We start from the raw sequence: 19355 nt of genomic DNA, 5'->3' as shown, positions 1-19355 counted from the left end.
TTGTACCCCTTTCCTCCATTACCCCCCATTGCCTTTTCCTTCCCTCCTCCAGCACTCAACTGCCACGTGAGGCTCTTCATTCAGCTGATATATATGGTATCGATTATAAACACATTAGCAGTAGCAATTAGGTTGGTTGGGTGCTTCGCTACTTCAGCGCCCGGTCTGCAACCGGCTGGTTCGTTCATCACTTGGTGTGGTAAATTCCCCAGGTCACAATCAGGTCGTCTGAGATCCTCGCATCTGTTCGCGTCTTTTCAGCACCGCACAGTGAGATTGCAAAAAGGGAAAGGCTTACTGCATCCCATCTTCCCCTCGCAGCCGATAATCGGGTTGCCGTCGCGGCCGAGGTGCTGGAACTGCTGGACCGAGTCGGTAATCGAGTCGATGACGTCCTGGTTGCCGACGTAGAACGTTTCGAGCCGGCCCGTGATGGAGATGCCCGTGACGCCGAACGCGCAGGTGCCGAACTGCGCGATCTCCTTCTGCCACGGGCCGAAGATGGACCAGCCGCCGCCGCTGCGGATGTTGGCCGCCAGCTGCATGCAGTCGCGGGCCAGCGGCGACGCGAACGACGTCTGGTCTGTGATGTTGGACTTGCCGCAGTCTTTCTCTGGTTTGTTGTCGTCGGCCCGCCGGAATACTGGCACGCTGTCGGCTGAGTCGCCGCCGCCGCCGCCGCCGACGACGGGCGCCGGAGTGGCCTGCGCTAGGGCTAGCAGGGCAGAAGCTGCGATGGCGAGCCCTAGGAGGCGATGCATTGGAGGCTTGTTTTTATAATAGCGCGGCACGATATCAGAGCTGCAAAAGGCCGAGGCACTGGGATGTGAATCCTAGTCTCCACACAGGTCTTGCCCCCATGGGCTACGGAGCTATTTCCAGGCTTCGGTCAGTTTTTCGGGAAGGGTTGATTAGGGGGGCAGGGGTGGATGCGGACGGACGTGGGTGTTCAATTATTATACGTCTTCGGCAGCTCGCAACACGCAGATCTCGATCTGCGGACGGCCATGCTGACGAGGGGCCTAAATCTGGACCTGTGGCCCATGTATCACGTCGTGCGCCAGAGGGTGGCCCCGGCGCTGGTCGCTGTGCCGTCGCTTGTCGGAAGCTCTGGCCAGCCGGCCCATCCCGCGGCCCCTTTATCTGCGGGGCTCCGCGCCGTTCAAGGACATATATCGCGAGAAGCCTGCCGGGAGTTGGAGCGACAATCTTCCAAGACGTGTTTCCGTCTTCGTCCCCCGATGCATCGGTCTGACCACTTTGGTCGCTTGACTCCGGGTTGCCGAGCCAATCGGGGTCGCTTGTTTAGTCCTGCTGTCAACATCAACAACCAGCAACACAGGCATATGACAACACTGCACCAAACGCTCATTTGCACTATTTCGGCAGTCGTGTTTCGCTGTCAAGCCACCACCCACAACTACCACCACCGGATCGTTGCAATGTGGTTTACTCACAGCTTTGTGACAATCAGCTGATGTTGAGGCTTCATCATTCGTTTTGGCGTTTCAAGCGAGGCTTATGTAAGGCTGGACGACCGCCTTGGCTGGCCACAACTGAGTGGCAGGCCAAGGTTGAGACAGCCTGGCCCGCAGGAACGAGACGGGGAAGCTTAAACGAGTAGCTTGTCGTTTTTCAAGTCACGTGTTGTCAGCCAAGTAAAGTCGGCGAGTTTCGGGGATATTTTTGCAAGCTGGTCTAACAGAGTTGATGACAGAGTTTATGATTCACAACTCGTTCTGGCGAATTTTTGCCTGTCGGTCTCTTTTCAGACAATGCCTCAGTACCTAAGTTCCACGCAAAAAAGAAGCAAAGGTATTTTTACATTAAAATGCGCTAGACAAAAGTGACTTTGCCATGCAAAGTACCTAGTTCCGTCACCATAATCGTGTTGCAAAAAGCATACGAACGCAACAAGCTGCAAACGATCGCCATTACCGACAAGCAATAGACAAAACGACGGGGACCACTCGGGAATTGAACCTAGGACCTCTCGTAGAATTTCTCTGGGGTTTGTACCCTAAGCCTGGTGGAGACAGTTTGCACAGGGAAATGCCGCAGGTGAAGCTTGTTTGGATTTTTGGCTTACGAGGATCATACACTAGGCCAGCGGCCCTTGGATTTTGTTGAAGACTATCTCCAGTATGCTGCGTCTTCAGTGTGCAGGTCAACTGTCCTAGTCCCCTGCATCTCACCTGTCCCACCCCACTTTTTTAGGACAGGTGAGGTGCAGGGGACTAGGACAGTTGACTTATGCTCTCGCTACGTCTTGAAGAGGCTTGGCAGCTGCGGTTATGGACCTTCCCGGCACTCGGCAAGGCCTATGCACAAAGTATCGCGAGTTTGTGGACGCCATTGGTTCCACTCTGTGTCCATCAGGGTTTGGTGTTTGCCCCCACCCTTTTCTTTTGTTTTGGTGGACAGCAGGATTGCGGTGGCCCAGCTGCAGATCTCAGGTGATATCATGAAGAATGAGTACGGTGATGAAATGAAAGGCCCCTTAATTTTTGGTAGAACGCGGAGATCATCTCGTACGCTGAGTGTCCGAGCTTACCCAGGATTCCAACCACAACAGTACCTGAGAAGAGATGAAAGAGTGATTGATGTTGATTCAAGCGGAACAATAGGCAGTCACTGCTGCACCTGGTCAAGCCAAAATGTACACATACCCACTGTTGACAACATCTTTTTGCGACCCCTGAATATCACTCCTAGGAGACAGAACTAGGCCATATCTCCATGTCACATGGCACCACCAGTTTCGCAAATCAGCCCACTGCTGCTTTTCAAGGTTCCGAGGATTTAATCACCTGTGACAGTGTCAAACCTTTAGCTTTTGCCCTGCAGTGCACCCCATTGACTGACAACAGACCTCGGCAGTGCGGGTCCCGGGTCGCGGGTTCCCGATCCACCGGGCCCATCAACACTCAACAGAATCACTGACGGGTCCTCCCTGTATGACCTTGAACTCTATCCACATATATCAACAATCAGACTAGGGATAATAGTATAATGGTCAGTATTTCTCGTTGTGGCTGCCGAACAACACCCGAGAGGACCCAGGTTCGATTCCTGGTTATCCCAATACACACTAGGATGATTCACCCGATCAGCTCGGTTCCTCGAACCATGGAATCCACCCTTGCAAGCATTGCTGCTACTCTCTGTCGATTCGAAGGAAATCCAGAAACTCGTATATTGGTAACAGACGACACGATGAAGTTAGCGCATGAGCGGAGCGGCTACTTGGGCATTCCCACCAAGTTGGATGTATTTTGTCTCCGAGCTATGCGAATTAGCTAATAGAGGCAGGACCGTTCTCTCAGACCTTTGTCAGCCTGGAATAACTCGCCCGGCGGCCTAATCCACCGGCAAAATGTGGACGGCCGACCGACGGACGGAACTTGAGTGCGGTGGAGTTCCGAACTCCGAACTCCGAAGGTTGAGGTAATGCAGTGAGCCGTGCTGCAAAACACTCGTTACAAATGCCACATTGTTAATTAGACTACGCTTTGGTTATGTGGCTGCACTCATTGCATAACTAGGTACTTTCGGCGAGCGTGATTAGAAGATTGTGGTCCGAGCCGGTTGAACGAAGAGAAAGTCAGCACGGAAAACCAGCACGGGAAACAAGCCTGGGCCGAGCCATTGTTGGCTTTGAACCTACGACTCTCACAAATCCGTCCGAATGTTTTTTTGCACGGCCTGGACTCTTGGCACAGAACCTCACTCATGCACGGACAGTATCCACGTTGTCAACGTATAAAGATGTCTCGATGGACTGGCACTCACTGCATCTCGCAAGATTTGCTATTCCGCATCGAATCATCTCAGCCAAATTCCAATAGCTTGAGTACAGAAAAAATAACAATATTGTCACTGCACAGTCAACTGTAAAGAGGCAGGGCTGCAATTTGGTTGCTGTATTCGTAGAATCTAAAGCTAAAGAAGGAAAAAGGAAAGAAAGCTTCCAAGGCTCGGGCAGGGCGCGGGGGAAGTAGGCTGTAGTGTGGGTCACGTGGTTGTGGGGTGCATAGACCACCGCTTAAATCCGGTGTGACCACGACGGAGCGCACCAATCTGGTCAGCTGTCTGCACCTGCCGTGACAAATATCTCAACACAATGGCCATCAAGACTGTCGCAGTCGTTAGTGTAAGCGCAAATCTCACACCTATCATCAGCCGCACCAGTTCGCGCACTGACACAACCCTCAGGCCAAGACGCACCCCGCGTTTACCTGGACGACGCTCGGCGTGAGCATCTTCGACACGGTGCGTGTGCCCCGAGACCCCTCAGTCTGTTCATTAGCCATCAACCAACAACCAATAGTAGTGCTTTATGTTGAACTTGGATGGAAGTTTGCACTGTCTGAGCACCGCTGATCACCACCTCGCGATCGTCAAAAGGTAAGCTGCCCTTTCGTCCAACTGTCTTTGTATTTACACCGTTTTACCACAATATTACTCTGCAAAAACCTAAACCCAGTCCTTCCGCCTATCCAACAATGCATTTTGAACCCCTAGGTATTACATGCTACCCACAAATGCAATACAGCTACATGCGAATCCTCTTGCCCGCAAACAAACCAGCAAATGCCAACACCCTATACAGCGTGCCAATGGCCGCCAGCACACCCAAGTTGCGCCACAGGTGGTCGAGCGCGAAGCCGGCAGCATCGGCCGCCTGCTCAACGTCGTACAGATATGCAAACGGGCCGACGAGCTGGCCGAAGTAGAGCTCGGCGAGCCAGACGCCCGGGCTGGCGCGCCACAGCCACTCGACATGCCACCCCCTAACCGTGCGGAGCGGCGGCGCCGCACCAGACAAGACCCCGACAATCAGACTCAGCATCGTCGCAAACAGCGGCGCGTCCTCACGGCGCACGACCATGCTCACCACACTCGCAAGCCCATACACACAGTAGAAGTACAGCAGGTTCGCCAGGAACGCCACACCCCACGGCACGACGGCCGCCGAGAGCAGCAGCAGCGGCGTCGAGAAGTGCAGGCACGCGCAAGCCATGCGCGGTGCAGCCGCCGCCGACTTAGCGGCGAAGTACGCCAGGCGGCTGTGCCCGGCCTCGGCCTCGCGGCGGTGCAGCAGCAGTTCCTCGGAGAAGACGCGCACGCCCGGCGCGGCGCCCACGAGCCCCACCGCGATAGCTACCAGCAGCGCTAGCTCGGGCGCGGAGCGCAGGTCCGATGACACGCTCAGGATCGAGTACGCCCCGCGGTAGCTACCCGTGAACAGCACGCCCTGCTTCGCGTGCTCGGCGAGGCCTAGGAGGAACCCCGCGAGCGTGGCGAGGCACATCTCGTACCAGAAGGTCGCGAGGGCGCGGTACTGCTGGAGCATTGCTCGTGCGAAGCAGAGTTGGGTCTGCCGCCAGAGAGGAGCGCCGCGCCGACGTAGCAGCCGCTGCATGTTGGCGTGGCTTTGGCTGGTGCTAGTGCGGGCGGCGGCAGAGGATGGGAAGGGGAAAGGGAGCGAGAACCGTGGGTTGGCGGTCGTGGTATTGGTGCTGTCGTTAGGGTGGGCGGGTTGTGGTTCGGCGCCCGTGGCTGGGACCGCGGTGTGTGACGAGGATAAAGACGCGGGACTTTGCGGCCAAGACGGTACAGCCGACTCCATGGTTCTCTCGTCGCCATGGCTGCCCTGTCGTGACGCAGACCAGTGGCCGATCAGCGCGTCCTTGGAGATGTCGCCCGTCTTCTTGTACGGGCGTCCGTTCCCGGTGATGATGTCGGTGACGACGTCGCCGTAGTTGGCGTGGGGCGGGAAGTGGAAGCCGAGCTGCTCGAAGAAGGGCTGCACGTCGGCCTCTCGGCCCGCGTAGATGAGCTGTCCGTTGGCCAGCAGGATCAAGTCGTCGAGCATGTCGAAGATCTCCATGCGGGGCTGGTGGATGACGACGATGACCGAGATGCCCAGGCGCGCGAGCGCCTTGAGCGTGCGCATAATGGACGTGGCCGCCGTCGCGTCGAGGCCCGACGTCGGCTCGTCGAGGAAGATGGCCATGGGCGCCGCCGCCAGCTCCATGCCGATGCTAACGCGCTTGCGCTGCCCACCGCTGAGTATCGGCTTGCTCACGCTGCCCACTAGGCTGTCGCTGACGTGGCTCAGCTCGAGACAGTCGACGACGGCCGTGACGTGCGCGCAGATGTCCGCGTCTTTCCAGGTCCGCGGCAGCCGCACCCGCGCCGAGTGAAGCAGGTTTTCGCGCACCGTTAGTTCAGGCAGCACCACGTCGTTTTGCGGCACGTAGCCCACCACTTTTTTATACTGCCGCAGCTTGCCCGGCGCGCCATTGATGGTGACGCTGCCTGCCGTGTACTCGCTCTTGCCCATCAACACGTTGACAAACGTCGACTTGCCAGCCCCTGAACCGCCCATGACGGCCGTCAGCGTCCCGCGCCTGATCTCCCCCATGACGCCCTGCAAAATCGGCCGCTGGCTCCCTTTAGGTTGGAAGGTGAGCTCTGAGAACCCAAACGACAGCCCAAAATCAGTCGCATCGGTAGCCTTGCTCATCGAGCTCACAAACGCGCGGATCTCGGGCGTGAGACCAGCCTCCGGACTGTTCAAGACATCTATAGGACTCCCGGCTAGCTGCTCGGGGATATCGAGGGCCGCCTCGAAGCCGTTCCAGGTATCCTGGCGGCCCGGCACGTAGGTGGCATCCATGACGGGTGCCATCTCGCAGTCTTCGTCCACACGGTCCGTTTCGTCCTGCACGCGCTTGTACCTGTGTCTAGCGATGACGGCCGCGATGCTGCTGCCGGCACTCACCCGCTGCTTCTCGAGAAAGCCCAGCGACGGCACGCCGTGCCCGCGCGCGTTAGCCTTGAGGCGGCGGCGGTGGTGGCGGCGGCGGCGCAGCAGTAGGGTCCCGACGACGAGCAGCACGTCGAGCGCGACGAGGAGGCCGACGGGCACGAGGAACAGCTGGTACGTCGACCCCGGCGGGCACCTGCTGCCGCGCATGCACGGTGTAGGCGTCGACGCGCCTGCCTGGCAGTACGTGCCCGCCGGGCACTCGCGCGTCACGGTTCCGTTGTCCGACGGCGGACAGTACCGCCCCGCCTGGCACACCACGGGCTCGAACGGCCCCATGCCCACGTTGCTGCCGTTGAGCTGGCACACGGTGCTGGCGAGCCGCGCCAGCTGGCATTCTTGGATCGGGGGGCAGTATTGCGGGAGGGAGTTGGCCGTGTTGTTCACGCCTGCGTGGTCTCGGTCAGCAATTCGGAGGCCGAGGAAGCGGACAGGTTCGTTCTGGGTACGCACACATGAACCCCTCCAGACACCCCGTCGTCTGCCAGTCGGACACATTTTGGATTTGGACGGGAACGGCACCCGGCCTCCAACATGGTGCAGCAGCTATTGGGTCCTGGTTGTTCTTCAGCTGCTCGTTTGCCCCGTAAAAGGACGTCGAGAACTGGGTGCGGTTCTCGCCCGTGCACGCCGCGTCCCACGCGCCGAGTCTGTTGTCCTTGCTGTTCCCGTCAGAAAGTTTGACGAACGACTTTGACTGGAGATCCCATGTCATGGGCGTGGCCGCATCGAGAGGGTGGGCGGCTGAGTTGACGGGCAGTCTGAGCAGGTCGGCTTCGGTCCCCTCGGCGCCGTCGCGGGTCTTGTACCACTTCCCGCTCGGCTCCATGGTGACCGCTCCGGTCTGGTTGCCGACGCATTGCCAGAGAAACGGCTTCGTGTCCGTGCCTGAGCCGCTATCGTCTGCACTGCTCGGGTCTGTCTGCATCTGGCACAAGCATCCCTGCGTGTCGAGAAAGGTCGGCACCAGGGGCTCTTGCTGCGACAGGAAGGGGTCCTGCGGCAGACTGGCCGTGCTGGTGTTGAAGAGGCGGTTGCCGGATCCATTGTCGTCGAAGCTGCCGTCGTCGGGGGAATTTCTCATGCTGGGTGACAGGGTGTTGTCTTTGAGATGACTCCTGCAGCAGAGTTTGTCGAGGCACTGAGATGGTGTAGCTTGGAGGTGGGAAACTAGTGCCATTTGAGACAATCCCAAGCACTAGCGCGACATATAATCGCGGAGAGGACACCTGCAGCTGTGCTCCCTCCCTTCGGATTCTCGAGCCTGCGCTTAGTCTGACATAGGTGGCTTGTGAGACTCTCAAACTAGGGCGCCATCCTTCCGATCAATGCACTGCAACAATCCTGCCCGCAGACGCACGGCAGGCAGCAACTAAGTGGTAGGGGTCGACCCTGATAGGCTGCTATTTGCGGTCGTGGCAATGCGGATTCGAAATTGTTTGGCGGGACGTGTATAAGAGAGGCCGGCTCGGACTTTGAGCGTAGATCTGTGCTTGCTTATTCTGTCCGGTACGCCGTAATCAATGATGCGAGGGTCGGACCGCGGCGCAGGCGTGCCGGGATATGGTGGATTTCGTATACGCATAGGGCTATATTAATTGCCAGTACGACATTACGCTCGCCGCTTGGAGAACCTTACGTCCCGGCGTGGCATTGGGGCGTGACAGCTCGACGGCTGGGCCCAATCAGACACATACGCGCGGAGCATAGCGTAGCACTGGGCATGGCATCCTGTCGTGGCTGGGTTCGGGATTTCTGACAGTTGCTAATTTCACCGCCTCGTCTTCATGGGCTTTTTACCATCTCACTGCCTGGTTTGCATTCTCGTCTGTTTAGGTCTCTCTGTTATTGTTGACGAGCACCGGCTTGATAACCTTTCCGTCTTTCATGTCCTGCACGGCCTGGTAGAATTGGTCAAATTCGTAAAACGTCAACAGTTCGTCGAAGGGGAATTTTCCTACGGTCGTCAGCTCTTAGTCAGGACGGAGTTCTTGAAAGGGAGGGCGAAGGCGAAAACAAACCTTGACGCCAGAGATCGATCATGAACGGGATCGACTGGAAGACGGGTGAGGGTTAGCACCTTCCTTTTCAACAAACTTTGCAAACATCTGGCTCTCCGGGTCGCGATGAAATGAACCTACGACGGCTGGCACCGAGTCGCCTTGATGGGTGCCCCTGAACGATATGCCCTTCGTGAGGTGGTCCCTCATGGGCACCTGCAGTGCCATATCTTGCGACCCGCCGACGGCAATGATAGTCCCCCTCGACTTGAGCGCCAAGTGCCCTACCCTCACCAGATCACCGCTCCCCACGCAGTCGAGCACAAAGTCAAACCCGCGCCCGCCGGGCGTCAGCCCCTTCAGCTTCTCCACGAACTCCCCATCCCCGCCGCCAGCCAGGGCAGACGAGTCCACCAGGTGCGTGGCCGCGTCTCTGACGCATGCCGGCAGCATCGCCAGCTTGGCCGCCGAATTGTCTACGACGGCCAGCCGCGCCGGCGACGTCAGCCGCGCCGCCAGACACGCCGCCAGCCCGACCGACCCCGCGCCGAAGATGCACACGCTGCTGCCCGGCGCCGGCCGCGCCACGTTGAACACGGCGCCGGCGCCCGTCTGGATCCCGCACCCCAGCGCCGCCAGCACCCGCAGCTCCCCCTCGTCCCCCCCGGACGGCAGCCGCACCGCACAGCTCGCCCGCGCCACAATCCGCCGCCCGAGACTGCTCTGCCCGAAGAAGTGCCCACGCACCGGCATCCCACTCTCAGTAACGCTTGCCGCCAGCGTCCCATCACTCCGGCAGCCGCGCATGTTGAGCGCGAGCAGCTCGCGGCAGTACGCCGACGCGCCCCCCGCGCACTCGCCGCACGCCCCGCAGCTACTAAACGACAGCACGACGCGGTCGCCGGGCGCGAGGTTATGGACTGCTGCGCCGACCGTCAGCACGACGCCCGCGCTCTCGTGGCCCAGGATCAGCGGCGGCCCGCACAGGAACTTGCCCGCGGCGGCTTTCAGGTCCGTCGCACAGATGGCTGTCGCAGCCGTCTCGACGACGATCTCGTTGGCTGCAATCGCGCTGTAGGTTACGCGTGAGAGTGTGATGGGTCCACCGGCGGCGTGGGCGATGTAGGCCTCGCTTGTGAAGCCTGAGGTGAGGTCCTGGTCTGGGGACATTTTGGGATGGTGGGGTCGTGTTTCTTTGTGGGTGAGGTGAGGTTGGATTGTAGTGAGGTCGATATTCTGTCCTTCCCTCGTTCCTTTGACCGCGGAATAGTGAGAGGCAGTGAGGTAAATTCCTGGTCTGGTGAGGTTTGGATATCGGGTAAACTGTAGCATGCGGGGTGCGGATGCGGCTCGGCAGATGTCAACTCGGCGTATTTCGAGAGCGAGTATTAGACATGGCCGAGGATTCGGGACTGACATTGACATCACTAATTAGTCAGGAACTCAAAAATTAGGAGGGGGGAGAATCTAAGACCAGCTAGACCTTGCAACTTGGATGTGTCTCAGAACTTGTCGAAGTACGAAGATAAGCCCGCTTCCGATGGCATCTCCCCAATTCCGGATTTCACAATCCCTCGTCATGCCATCGTATTCTCATCGCTCATAGCGTGCCACTATCCTTTGCGACGAGGCGGTTGTCATTCCCAGTCCGGAACTAGAACTACGCTAACATCGGCCGAGATATATGCTCTGAGATATATGCTCTGAGACACAGTGCTCCCCTCTTACAAGTAATTAATTATCAGAATTTGTGTTGACTGGGCTGGAGGCAAGTTGCCTCAGTGATCAACAGCCAATCATATGCAACCGAGCTGTCAGTGGGCGTTATACTCGCTCGCCAGAAGAGAATAATATCCCGTCTTACGAACGGGTAGTTGCGGGATACCCGTCCTGGTCTAGCCGTCTTTAGGTGGCGTTGGGAAGCAGTGCACATGGCCTGATGCGGCGCGGACGGAAAATAAGCTCCGAGCCGTCATGTTCTGGGCGCCACGTCTGCGGGACTCTAGTGCTAGCGCCCGCCATTGGTGTCAACAGGCCACTTCTGCAGCAAGGCAAACGACGCGCTATCCAATTCTCCGCATATTTTAGTCCAATTGCAGAGTGTTTATTAGCGAGGGACCTTCCAAGATATGCTCTTCAGGACTACAAAAACGCCCTAACCAAGTCGCAACTCAGCCCTGACGAGTAGAGGGCCCGGTAGGACTATAAATCGATCTCATCTAATTAACAGCAGGATTTGGGCGAGATTCCTCCTTTGTGGGGCCTTTGGAACGGCAAAGGGGTCCCTTCAACTTGAGTCCTTATTTTAGAATGCTAGCCACCGTCTCACTCACACGATTATAGGCAGGCGGCTTTCTCTGCAAGAACCGTAGGCAGAGGTAGAGTACTTTTCATCTGAGGTGGTTGCCGCCTTGTTCAGAAAGTCGCCTATAATTATCCTGAAAAATATCATTGTCGCTTTTCTTATTGGCGACTTGCTTAGCGCGGTTGGAGCTGTCTCTCTAGTGAAGTCGTAAGCCGCCCGGCGTCGCCCCGTCTCGACTGGGCCGTGGTCAGCTGCGCATCCAAGCTCTGCGCCATTTCCACTGGCGCCAAGACCAAACTTCGTATTCCAGCCGACAGGCGAGCAATGGCACCCCAACGACCATACAAAAGAGTGCATCGTATCCGGCTTGTCTTGGCACAGGTTGACTACTGGCGAATGCGTGACCGTCACCTGTCTAATTCAGGCCCGAGGTTATCCTACTGTGAAACGTGAGAGGAGGTTATGAATTGCCCGCCAGCAGTATAAAGCTGAAGCGTTGCCCGCATCATGAACATGGACAAGTTGACTAAACTTTACCTCACCCTATCTCAGTCTCGCCTCACTCACCATGAAGTGCCTCGCCTCCATTCTGGCCCTGGGCCTTGCAGCCCTCGCGTCTGCGGCTCCCCTTGAAGACCGCGATGCTCCGCAGACGGTCCATCTCACCTTCCACGGCGGGCCGGCCGAGTACTCGATGGCCTTCCCGGCCGACGGCAACCTATACCCAACCAGTAAGCGACCCCCCCCCCCCCCCCCTTTTCTCAATCCGACTTTGCTCTTCCTGACAATGCATCCGCCAGACAACAACATCGCCGTCAACATCATCGACGCGCCCGACTACAACGCCTTCTACCAGTGCACCTTCTACACGCCGGGCGACAAGACGCTGGCCAGCAGCATCTCGCCCACGGGCGTCGGCGAGATCTTCGTCGGCCCGCCGCAGCCCGTCACGGGCGTGCGCTGCCTCGGCTTCTGCGTCGCCACCTACAGCGACTGCTACAACTCGCAAGGCCAGTACGTCGGCCCGTGCTGCAACGGCTTCTGCGCCGCCAACAAGTGTCGCCCCTGGGTCAGCCCGTTCTAGCGTGGGTAATTAAGCAAGAGTTCTCTGGCACCCGGGGGTGTTTAGCTTGTTTTTGTTGTGTTTTTCGATCGGTTTAAGAAGGGATGACATGCATGGTTCTGGGAAAACGAGGCGTAAATGCAAATATTTTGACAGGTGGAAGCACAACGCTGGACTCGTAGCGTGGTAATTCGTTATACCCGTTCTTTCTTCAGCTCGTCGATTTCATTGCCCAAGTCTCCTTAGCGCGTCGATTAGATCGATAAGATCAATCTTATCATCGGCAGTTGAAAAGCAGGCCAATACAGAAGAGGAAAAGTGGGCACAACGACCGGGGCCCCGGTTTTGACTTCAACTGTATTTTTTGTTGAGCGGAAAGCGATAGAGCACAGGTAACCCGTGACTTGGATCAACCTACATGAATCGTTACTGCAAGGGCTGTGTGGCAGTGGTGAAAAATGGAATGGTTACACCCAATTAAAACTTCACGACCAGGCTTTTTGTAACCCGCAACAGCTCCCTCGGCAGATTGTTAGTCGGTTGCGCTTGCCGGTCAACAGACAAGTGGAATCGTAGGATGAAATCGAGACCTGCCCAATCGCCGATTCCAGTTCGGTACGACTCGGCCAATACTGTGCGGACCACGGTCAGCGTGCGATGCGGGCCACGGTCAGCGTGCGATGCGGGCCACGGTCAGCGTGAGGAGTTGTTTCCAACGGCCCACGGCCCACGGCCCACGGCCCACAATGGCGCCTTGGCACTGATCTTGAGCCGACACGGACACCTCGCTGAGATGTTTCGTGCTCGACTCGACTTGACTTCAGCGACACATTGAGGGTCTGGAAATGCGGCACTGCCAGTACGCCGGCCTAGAGAGAGATATAAAGAAACTGTAGGAATCACCAGGGTACCGGTACTGGAAACAGCATGGCGCGCTGCGCGCCGTAAGGTGGTGGTTCAAGTGATGGATTCGTTTGTGTCTGTCTTTTTATCTATCTGAACAGGTGGGCGTAGGCCAATATATATGCATCTGTCAGGCCCGCTCCTCCACAGACGTTGCTGTGGCCAGGAATGCGGAGCCGCATTCCTTGGATCAGCGCGTCATTCCAGTATGTTATTCCAACAGAAACTTGATGCATTGCTGCGAGGGGTTTGCTCGGCCTTAGAGGCTCGGTGCCCAGCACAGCGTGTCTTGAAACGGTCCGGGCCGAGCCCGGAACAGAAATGCGGGGAGCAGTCTGGACTTCCATTATTATTCCCGCATTAATTAGATGCAGTGTGCTGAAACTCTGTTCGGTCCTGAGGGCCTGGGCTCGGTTAGCAAGCTCTTGGGACCTGCAGGTTGACGATCGTGAAGACGGTTTAGCTCGATGCCAGTCGAGCGTAATTACGAGATGGTGCAGAGTGCGGAGGATTTGTGGTTGATAATCACGATGTGTCATGCCTATGCCCGGACTTTGTGATCCTGACGCCGAGAGTTGATCAAGACTCAATTCGGCCACTCATGCTGCGCTGCGCTCGACGAGAAGGCGCTAGAAGAGGAGTTCTGGGGCGGGGAGGCCAATTCACGATACAGGCTCGCAGGCGCCCAGACGCCCAGACTCTAGAAATGCCAGGCAGTTGATGGGTTTTGAAGGAAATTTGACTGCAAAAGGATCCGGAACGACAGTAGGTGAGCTCAGCCTGACAGCATGCATCCAGGCATGGTCTGTCAGGGATCAAAATTTTGAATGAGAGTAGGTAAGGCAATTATGAAGAGTTGACTCAGTCGAGACGCTCATGGCAGCTGACGAAAGATGGCGCAGAACTACCGATAATTAATTACCATTTATCGTTGTGGAAGCGCGACCAGGGAATCCCCCCCACCCTAGCTAGACCGCAACGAGGGTTTAGTCATCGATCGCCGATGGGACTCGGCCTTGTTGCCAGGCTGCAGCCTCGCGCCCCCGGCCCCCACCTTTGACTCGAAGTGTGCCGCACCCGCTACGAGGTACAGGGGTTAAAGGTTCCAAAAGTTGGAATTCGGGAGCCAAAAGTTGGCAAATTGGACAACTCCCATTGCCGAGCCAAAGTTTCGGAGTTGCTCCGTCTGTCAGGTCAGCAGTCGTTGCCCATTGGTCCGGGCCAAAGTCTCCGTCAGTCAGGTCAGTCAGCAGTCCAAGGCACCTCCCTCGCACCTCACACTCGACTCAAAACGGACTGATTGCCGTGATTAGCAAGTGTCGTAGCTGAATGCATCCAACAATCTAGGGAAACCCTCAACCCACCCCACAGCTCAACAACACAACGAACGGGCCGAATCTGATGGCGGATCCGAGATCCGACCTGGCTGTCCTACAATTACTGGAAGACCCCTGGACCTCTGGACCTCTGGACCCCTGGACCCTTGCATCCGTTCACTTGACAGCAGTCAGCACACAATTCTACAAATACATGCGGCGGAGAGCCACGCTCCCCGCGCCCCCCCCCCCCGGTACGTCGCGGCTGACAGCCAAGATGCACCTGATGTGCTGTGTTTGGGACTGTGATCTCGAGGAGAATGAGATACAGTGGCCCACAAACATTAACGCTCCTAGATTTAACACTTGGCCAAGCTGCCTCTTAGACTAGGCTGCCCATCTGACACATGCCTTCTTTTTCCCTTCCTCCATCCGGCCCACCCCTACCCCCTGGCTCCCTCTGCCTCTCTCTAGCTGTGCCTGTCAGCTTATACATGTGTCTCTCCATGTCGTGTTTGCCAAGGGTGGCGCTTCGAATTCGGAGACTGTACTTGTCGGCTCGTATGTCTTTCAGTCAAACAGCGCCGTCTGCTAGCCTGCCGAAACTCGACTTTAGTCTAACAGCCCCAAACAAAGCTCATCATGAATAGCAATACGTCTGTGCCCCATGCTCAGGGGCCCAGGAGAGTGGAGAGTTGCAACAACTCGGCCGTGAATGTGCCCCATTGTCAGACCATGCAGGCAGAACAGACATGTAATTAACACGTTGGCGGCGCGAGAATGGAGAGGTTTGGCCACCAGAGCGCCAAAGGCGCCCTCAAGTTTGGTCGTTGAACTGACTATAAAGGTCTCTGAGTTTCTTACTCCAAGATAGATTTGATTCTCTATCTCTCGCATCACAGACTCTCTCAACTTCACCTTCTCATCTCTGATATCACACTTGATTTTGCCCACTGCTGGTCTGGTTTGGCACTTCATCTTGTGTTCAGCTGGTCTTTTTTTTCTTTTGAAATCTATTTTTCGCTTCTGCTTGACCCTCGCGTGCCCTGATCCACCGGGCTGCCTAAATATCTTAGATTGGCGAAGCACTTCCATCTACCTTCACAATGACGGAGGCACACCCCCATTTTATTGGAACCTATCTCGTTGCCTCGAACAACGAACATGCACTCGCCGACGATTGCCATACCCTCACGGACAAGGACCACCCTCGCAAGACGGATGTGCACCGCAGGCTCATCTTCATTTGTGATGGAACGAGCAACAACCCAATCAAGGACGCCGGCGTTGACACGACGAACCCCGGCAGGATGGCCTCCATGTTCCTAAGTCGGTCAGACGGCCCCCAACCAGCCGTACCCAACAACGTGGTCCAAAACAAGCATGATAATAGCAAAGTCTGGGAACAGATCATCGTCATTCAACCTGGGCTGGGGAACGACGGACGAGGACACAAACACTTGGATCTGGCGAGCGCCAGGCACATCGTCCCGATCGTGGTGTCCTTGGTTCGGGCCGCGTCTCTTTTCAACCTCAAAGTAGGGGATGCAATCTCCCTCATCGGCTTCTCCCGCGGCTCGACGACCGCATTGATATTGATGGCGATATTTGCCCGCTGGGGTCCCCTGGACATGGATAAGTTCCGGGCGATCCACCAAGAACCATACAAGAGAGATGGCGTGAAGGGCGACGTGCTCGACACCGCTATCACGGAAATGGTACAGAAGTTCATCATCTGCAAGGGCTCGGGGGCAATCCCTGCCCCGTTTGACGGCTTCATTGTTAAAAACATCAAGATTGACTTCGTTGGCGTTTACGACCCTGTTGCATCACTCGGATTCCCGGATGTCGGCGGATTGGACAGCCAAAAACACACTCTTGATTTCGTCTTGGATCTTGACGGCCTCTCCACAATCGGGCAGGTGGCCGTGGCCGTCTCGGACTCGGAGCACCGGGAAAGCTTTAAGCCGTTTCTTCCGCACAAGAGTGCCGCCGCAACGAACGCGAACACGACAAAGCTTTCTATTACCGTCTTCCCGGGGTACCATACATCGATTGGTGGAGGCGCCGGCATCCACGACCCAGTGCAGTCGCTCACCTTGGTTTGGATGACCGGGCACGCCATCGATGCCGGGCTTCAAATAAACGAAAACGCCCTGATCGACATGGCCCTCCCGGCTTATGGTTTCACGCCCAAGCATATGCTCAACGATTCAAAGAAAGGCTTTTTCAAGGCTGGCGGCGACTTCCACAGATTGGAATTTGGGCCGGTGGCCAAGTGGCATCCCAGCATGAAGCAGCCGAGATTTACAGAACTCACACATGTCAACGAGCTGCCCAAGGAGACCACCGACAAGAAGGACAATAAAGGTCACGAGACGTGGTTGAGTAACCCTGCCAATGAGGACCATCTGTCTACGCTAGAGGTCAAGTTCAACGCCGAAAGAGAAGGCTTCCTCAACACCAGACTGGCGCACTTGAAGAGTCACCTGGCCGAGATAGGGCTGTACGACTATCTCAGGCACGACGAGAACGGCATAAAAGTGCGGACGGTGAAACAAGACGGCGCTGCGCTGCACGCATGGTGGAAGGAGCTTGGAGATCACCCGATTGCCAAGATACTCAAGTGGGGTGTGACATTCAACGAGGAGGAATACAATGCGACCAAGGCGAATGTCATGGAAGATATCAAAGCGAGTGAGGTGAGGGAGCAGGCTTACCTTGACGCGGATATATCAAAGGAGCACTACGACTCTATTTGGCAGCACGCCGTCGGCGCGTCCTTGCAGGAGCTCCTTAAACTAGCACATCGTGGTATTCCTATCAACAGGGTCCCGAGGAGGCTGCCTATGGCGTAATTTAACCCGTCGCCCGAGTCTTGCGGCTATATTTCGACACGCCGCGGCGCTCCCTCCCTCCGGGATGATGAACTTGGTGGGGAAGGGAGAGTACCTGTCGGGGGTTCTCAAAACAGAGCGCAATGTTTTTTTCATGTGCGTGCGTGCGTGCGTGTGTGCGAGAGAAAGATCAGATTGGAAACTGAGAGGCAGGACCTCGGAACAAAAAAACATCAGGCTGGAACCTGAGAGGCAGGATCTCACAACAGCAGGAACAACAACAACTGGGGGAAAAGGGTGTAAGAAACTCTTTTTGAAGAAAAAGAAAAAGAAAGGCCATGCAGGAAACTGGTCAATAATTAACTACACGGGCCGCGGGCCCGCCCATCCCTTGTCGGAAGAAGAAACTAGTCTGGGAAAACTGGCCGGCCCAAGCCAGGCAGGTCCTGAAGTCAAACGCGGCGGCGATTTTTTTATTTAGTTGTTCCATGTTGCAACGTTTTGTCTCTCTGTAACATTGATTAGCTGGACAGTTCGGATGGTGTTGGATTCACCAGGGTACCGGTACTTGAATCAACAGGGCGTAACTGTATGCCGAAAGCTGGTGGTTCAAGTGATGGATTGTAGATGTGTGTTCTTCTCTCTAGCTTTCTGGCAGTGCCAGAAAGCCCCTTCTGATACTACTATTGTGGTGGTGAAGTGGATGGCGAAGTCTCTATCTAGAACCTTCGAGGCCCTTCTGCTTGACACACTCCAACAGATGGTGTGCGGTAATTTTTGTCCCAAGCAGCAGCGATCGATTGAAATCAACGGAGCAATTAACTATCAAATAAGAAAAACAAATCGGCTCTTTTCCGCCATTTGGGCCATGATCACCTACCTTACGTGATCAGGACATGGGGAAGGTAGGCAATTCTGTGAAACCCCAAGCACTTGGGACTTATACGCCCCGTGCTTGAAACACCGTTCCGTGCTCATCCTGGCCGGAGGACAATATATTACAAACCACTCAACTGTTAGGGTCGTCTATCTGTAAGGGAGCACGGGCTCCACAGGATGCTGGGGTTGGTAATTATGAAGATAGAACAAAGGGCAAGCTCCTATCGCACGGGTAGCACAGTCAAATTGGAATGCCACTCAAAGTGTATGAGTGCAGTGAATGTGTATTGCTTGCTTGCGAGATCAAGCAAGAGCTATCTAGAACCGTAGGCACGGTTGTTGTATATATCTATCTACTAGACCAATAACAATGGTCCCACTGTCCCGTGGTCCCGCGTCCGGGACGCCGGTCCTCCGGGGCTGTCCCGTGTCCCCGGGTCCAAGTGCTCGGGACCCTGGGACACCTCTGATTGGTCCACATCAAATAGAGAGTGCCCCACCTTCACGCATTTACGCAGTGATTCGTAACACAATATTACTGCGAAACTCTGAAAAAATTACTATGTGAAATTGATAAGACGCCTTATCGCCTTTCTGGATTGGCTAACCTATATGGAAAAGTGGACCCGATTTGTCAGTCACATCCAATATGGGCAGCCCCTATCACGTGCCTATCTGCCACTCGGTCAGAATACTTTCCAAAATTGATGCAACTGGTATTATTGTGTGTATAACTCTACGGAAATTTTGAATCTGAAGCCCGATTCGTATTATAATGGAAATTGGCTGAGATATAAGAGTTTAAATGTTTTCTAGCGTGGTGGGGCATGCGCAAGTAGTGCTAATGCTAGGGTGGGCTTTGCGTACGTGACTACGTGCAAGTGTTACGATCCTGGCTCAAGTCTGCAGGAGGCGCTGGAAGCCGACTGCTGATTGGGCAGCACTGGTGGGCAGGACGGGCCCCACATGAGCTCGGTGCGGCCAAACAGGCGGCGCTCAGTGCGTTCGGCCGCCAAGATTGGGAAGACCCACTGAGCAGGAAGAACAGCCAATTAGGAAAGTGCTCAGTTACCATTGAGAGCTCAGTCGTCTTGGAAGACTGAGCGCCCCGGAGGCACTGAGCACTGTAAGGGAGAACGCTGATTGGTTGCGCAACTAGATAAATACGATGACCGTACCCACGGTCTTAGATAGTTCTTGCTTGGTTCTTTAAGCAA

General features: G+C 56.0%; 5 protein-coding genes and 1 non-coding gene across 6 annotated transcripts; 3 read left to right on the top strand and 3 right to left on the bottom strand.

Annotated features, from left to right (window-relative positions):
• Positions 1 to 187: 187 nt before the first annotated feature.
• B0T26DRAFT_677070 (putative necrosis-inducing factor-domain-containing protein) lies at positions 188 to 761 on the bottom strand (the record flags this gene model as incomplete). Its single annotated transcript, XM_060440054.1, has 2 exons — positions 188 to 243; positions 299 to 761. 2 exons carry the CDS (start codon positions 759 to 761, stop codon positions 188 to 190), a joined length of 519 nt encoding a protein of 172 aa, XP_060293956.1.
• A 2237-nt stretch (positions 762 to 2998) lies between these two features.
• B0T26DRAFT_t190 lies at positions 2999 to 3084 on the top strand. Its single transcript has one exon. It is a non-coding gene; the product is annotated as a tRNA-His (tRNA).
• A 1471-nt stretch (positions 3085 to 4555) lies between these two features.
• B0T26DRAFT_651186 (uncharacterized protein) lies at positions 4556 to 7919 on the bottom strand (the record flags this gene model as incomplete). Its single annotated transcript, XM_060438252.1, has 3 exons — positions 4556 to 5447; positions 5616 to 7224; positions 7289 to 7919. The coding sequence occupies 3 exons, from the start codon at positions 7917 to 7919 to the stop codon at positions 4556 to 4558; spliced, it is 3132 nt and encodes a 1043-aa protein (XP_060293955.1).
• A 772-nt stretch (positions 7920 to 8691) lies between these two features.
• On the bottom strand, positions 8692 to 9972 carry B0T26DRAFT_596310 (chaperonin 10-like protein; the record flags this gene model as incomplete). Its single annotated transcript, XM_060435610.1, has 3 exons — positions 8692 to 8792; positions 8857 to 8890; positions 8977 to 9972. Coding segments are annotated over 3 exons (1131 nt in total), but the record flags the coding sequence as incomplete, so codon positions are not given.
• Positions 9973 to 11708: 1736 nt separating this feature from the next.
• Positions 11709 to 12224, top strand: B0T26DRAFT_741665 (uncharacterized protein; the record flags this gene model as incomplete). The annotated part of the gene is made up of 2 exons (XM_060444002.1): positions 11709 to 11871; positions 11941 to 12224. 2 exons carry the CDS (start codon positions 11709 to 11711, stop codon positions 12222 to 12224), a joined length of 447 nt encoding a protein of 148 aa, XP_060293953.1.
• A 3245-nt stretch (positions 12225 to 15469) lies between these two features.
• On the top strand, positions 15470 to 17335 carry B0T26DRAFT_780082 (uncharacterized protein). The gene has a single exon (XM_060446680.1). It carries the CDS (start codon positions 15529 to 15531, stop codon positions 17278 to 17280), a length of 1752 nt encoding a protein of 583 aa, XP_060293952.1. The 5' UTR covers positions 15470 to 15528; the 3' UTR covers positions 17281 to 17335.
• Positions 17336 to 19355: the final 2020 nt, after the last annotated feature.

Source organism: Lasiosphaeria miniovina (assembly GCF_030549165.1).
Source record: "Lasiosphaeria miniovina strain SMH2392-1A chromosome Unknown B0T26scaffold_5, whole genome shotgun sequence".
In the NCBI taxonomy this organism is placed as follows: Eukaryota; Fungi; Ascomycota; class Sordariomycetes; order Sordariales; family Lasiosphaeriaceae; genus Lasiosphaeria; species Lasiosphaeria miniovina.
This window is presented reverse-complemented; position numbering and strand designations above follow the sequence as displayed.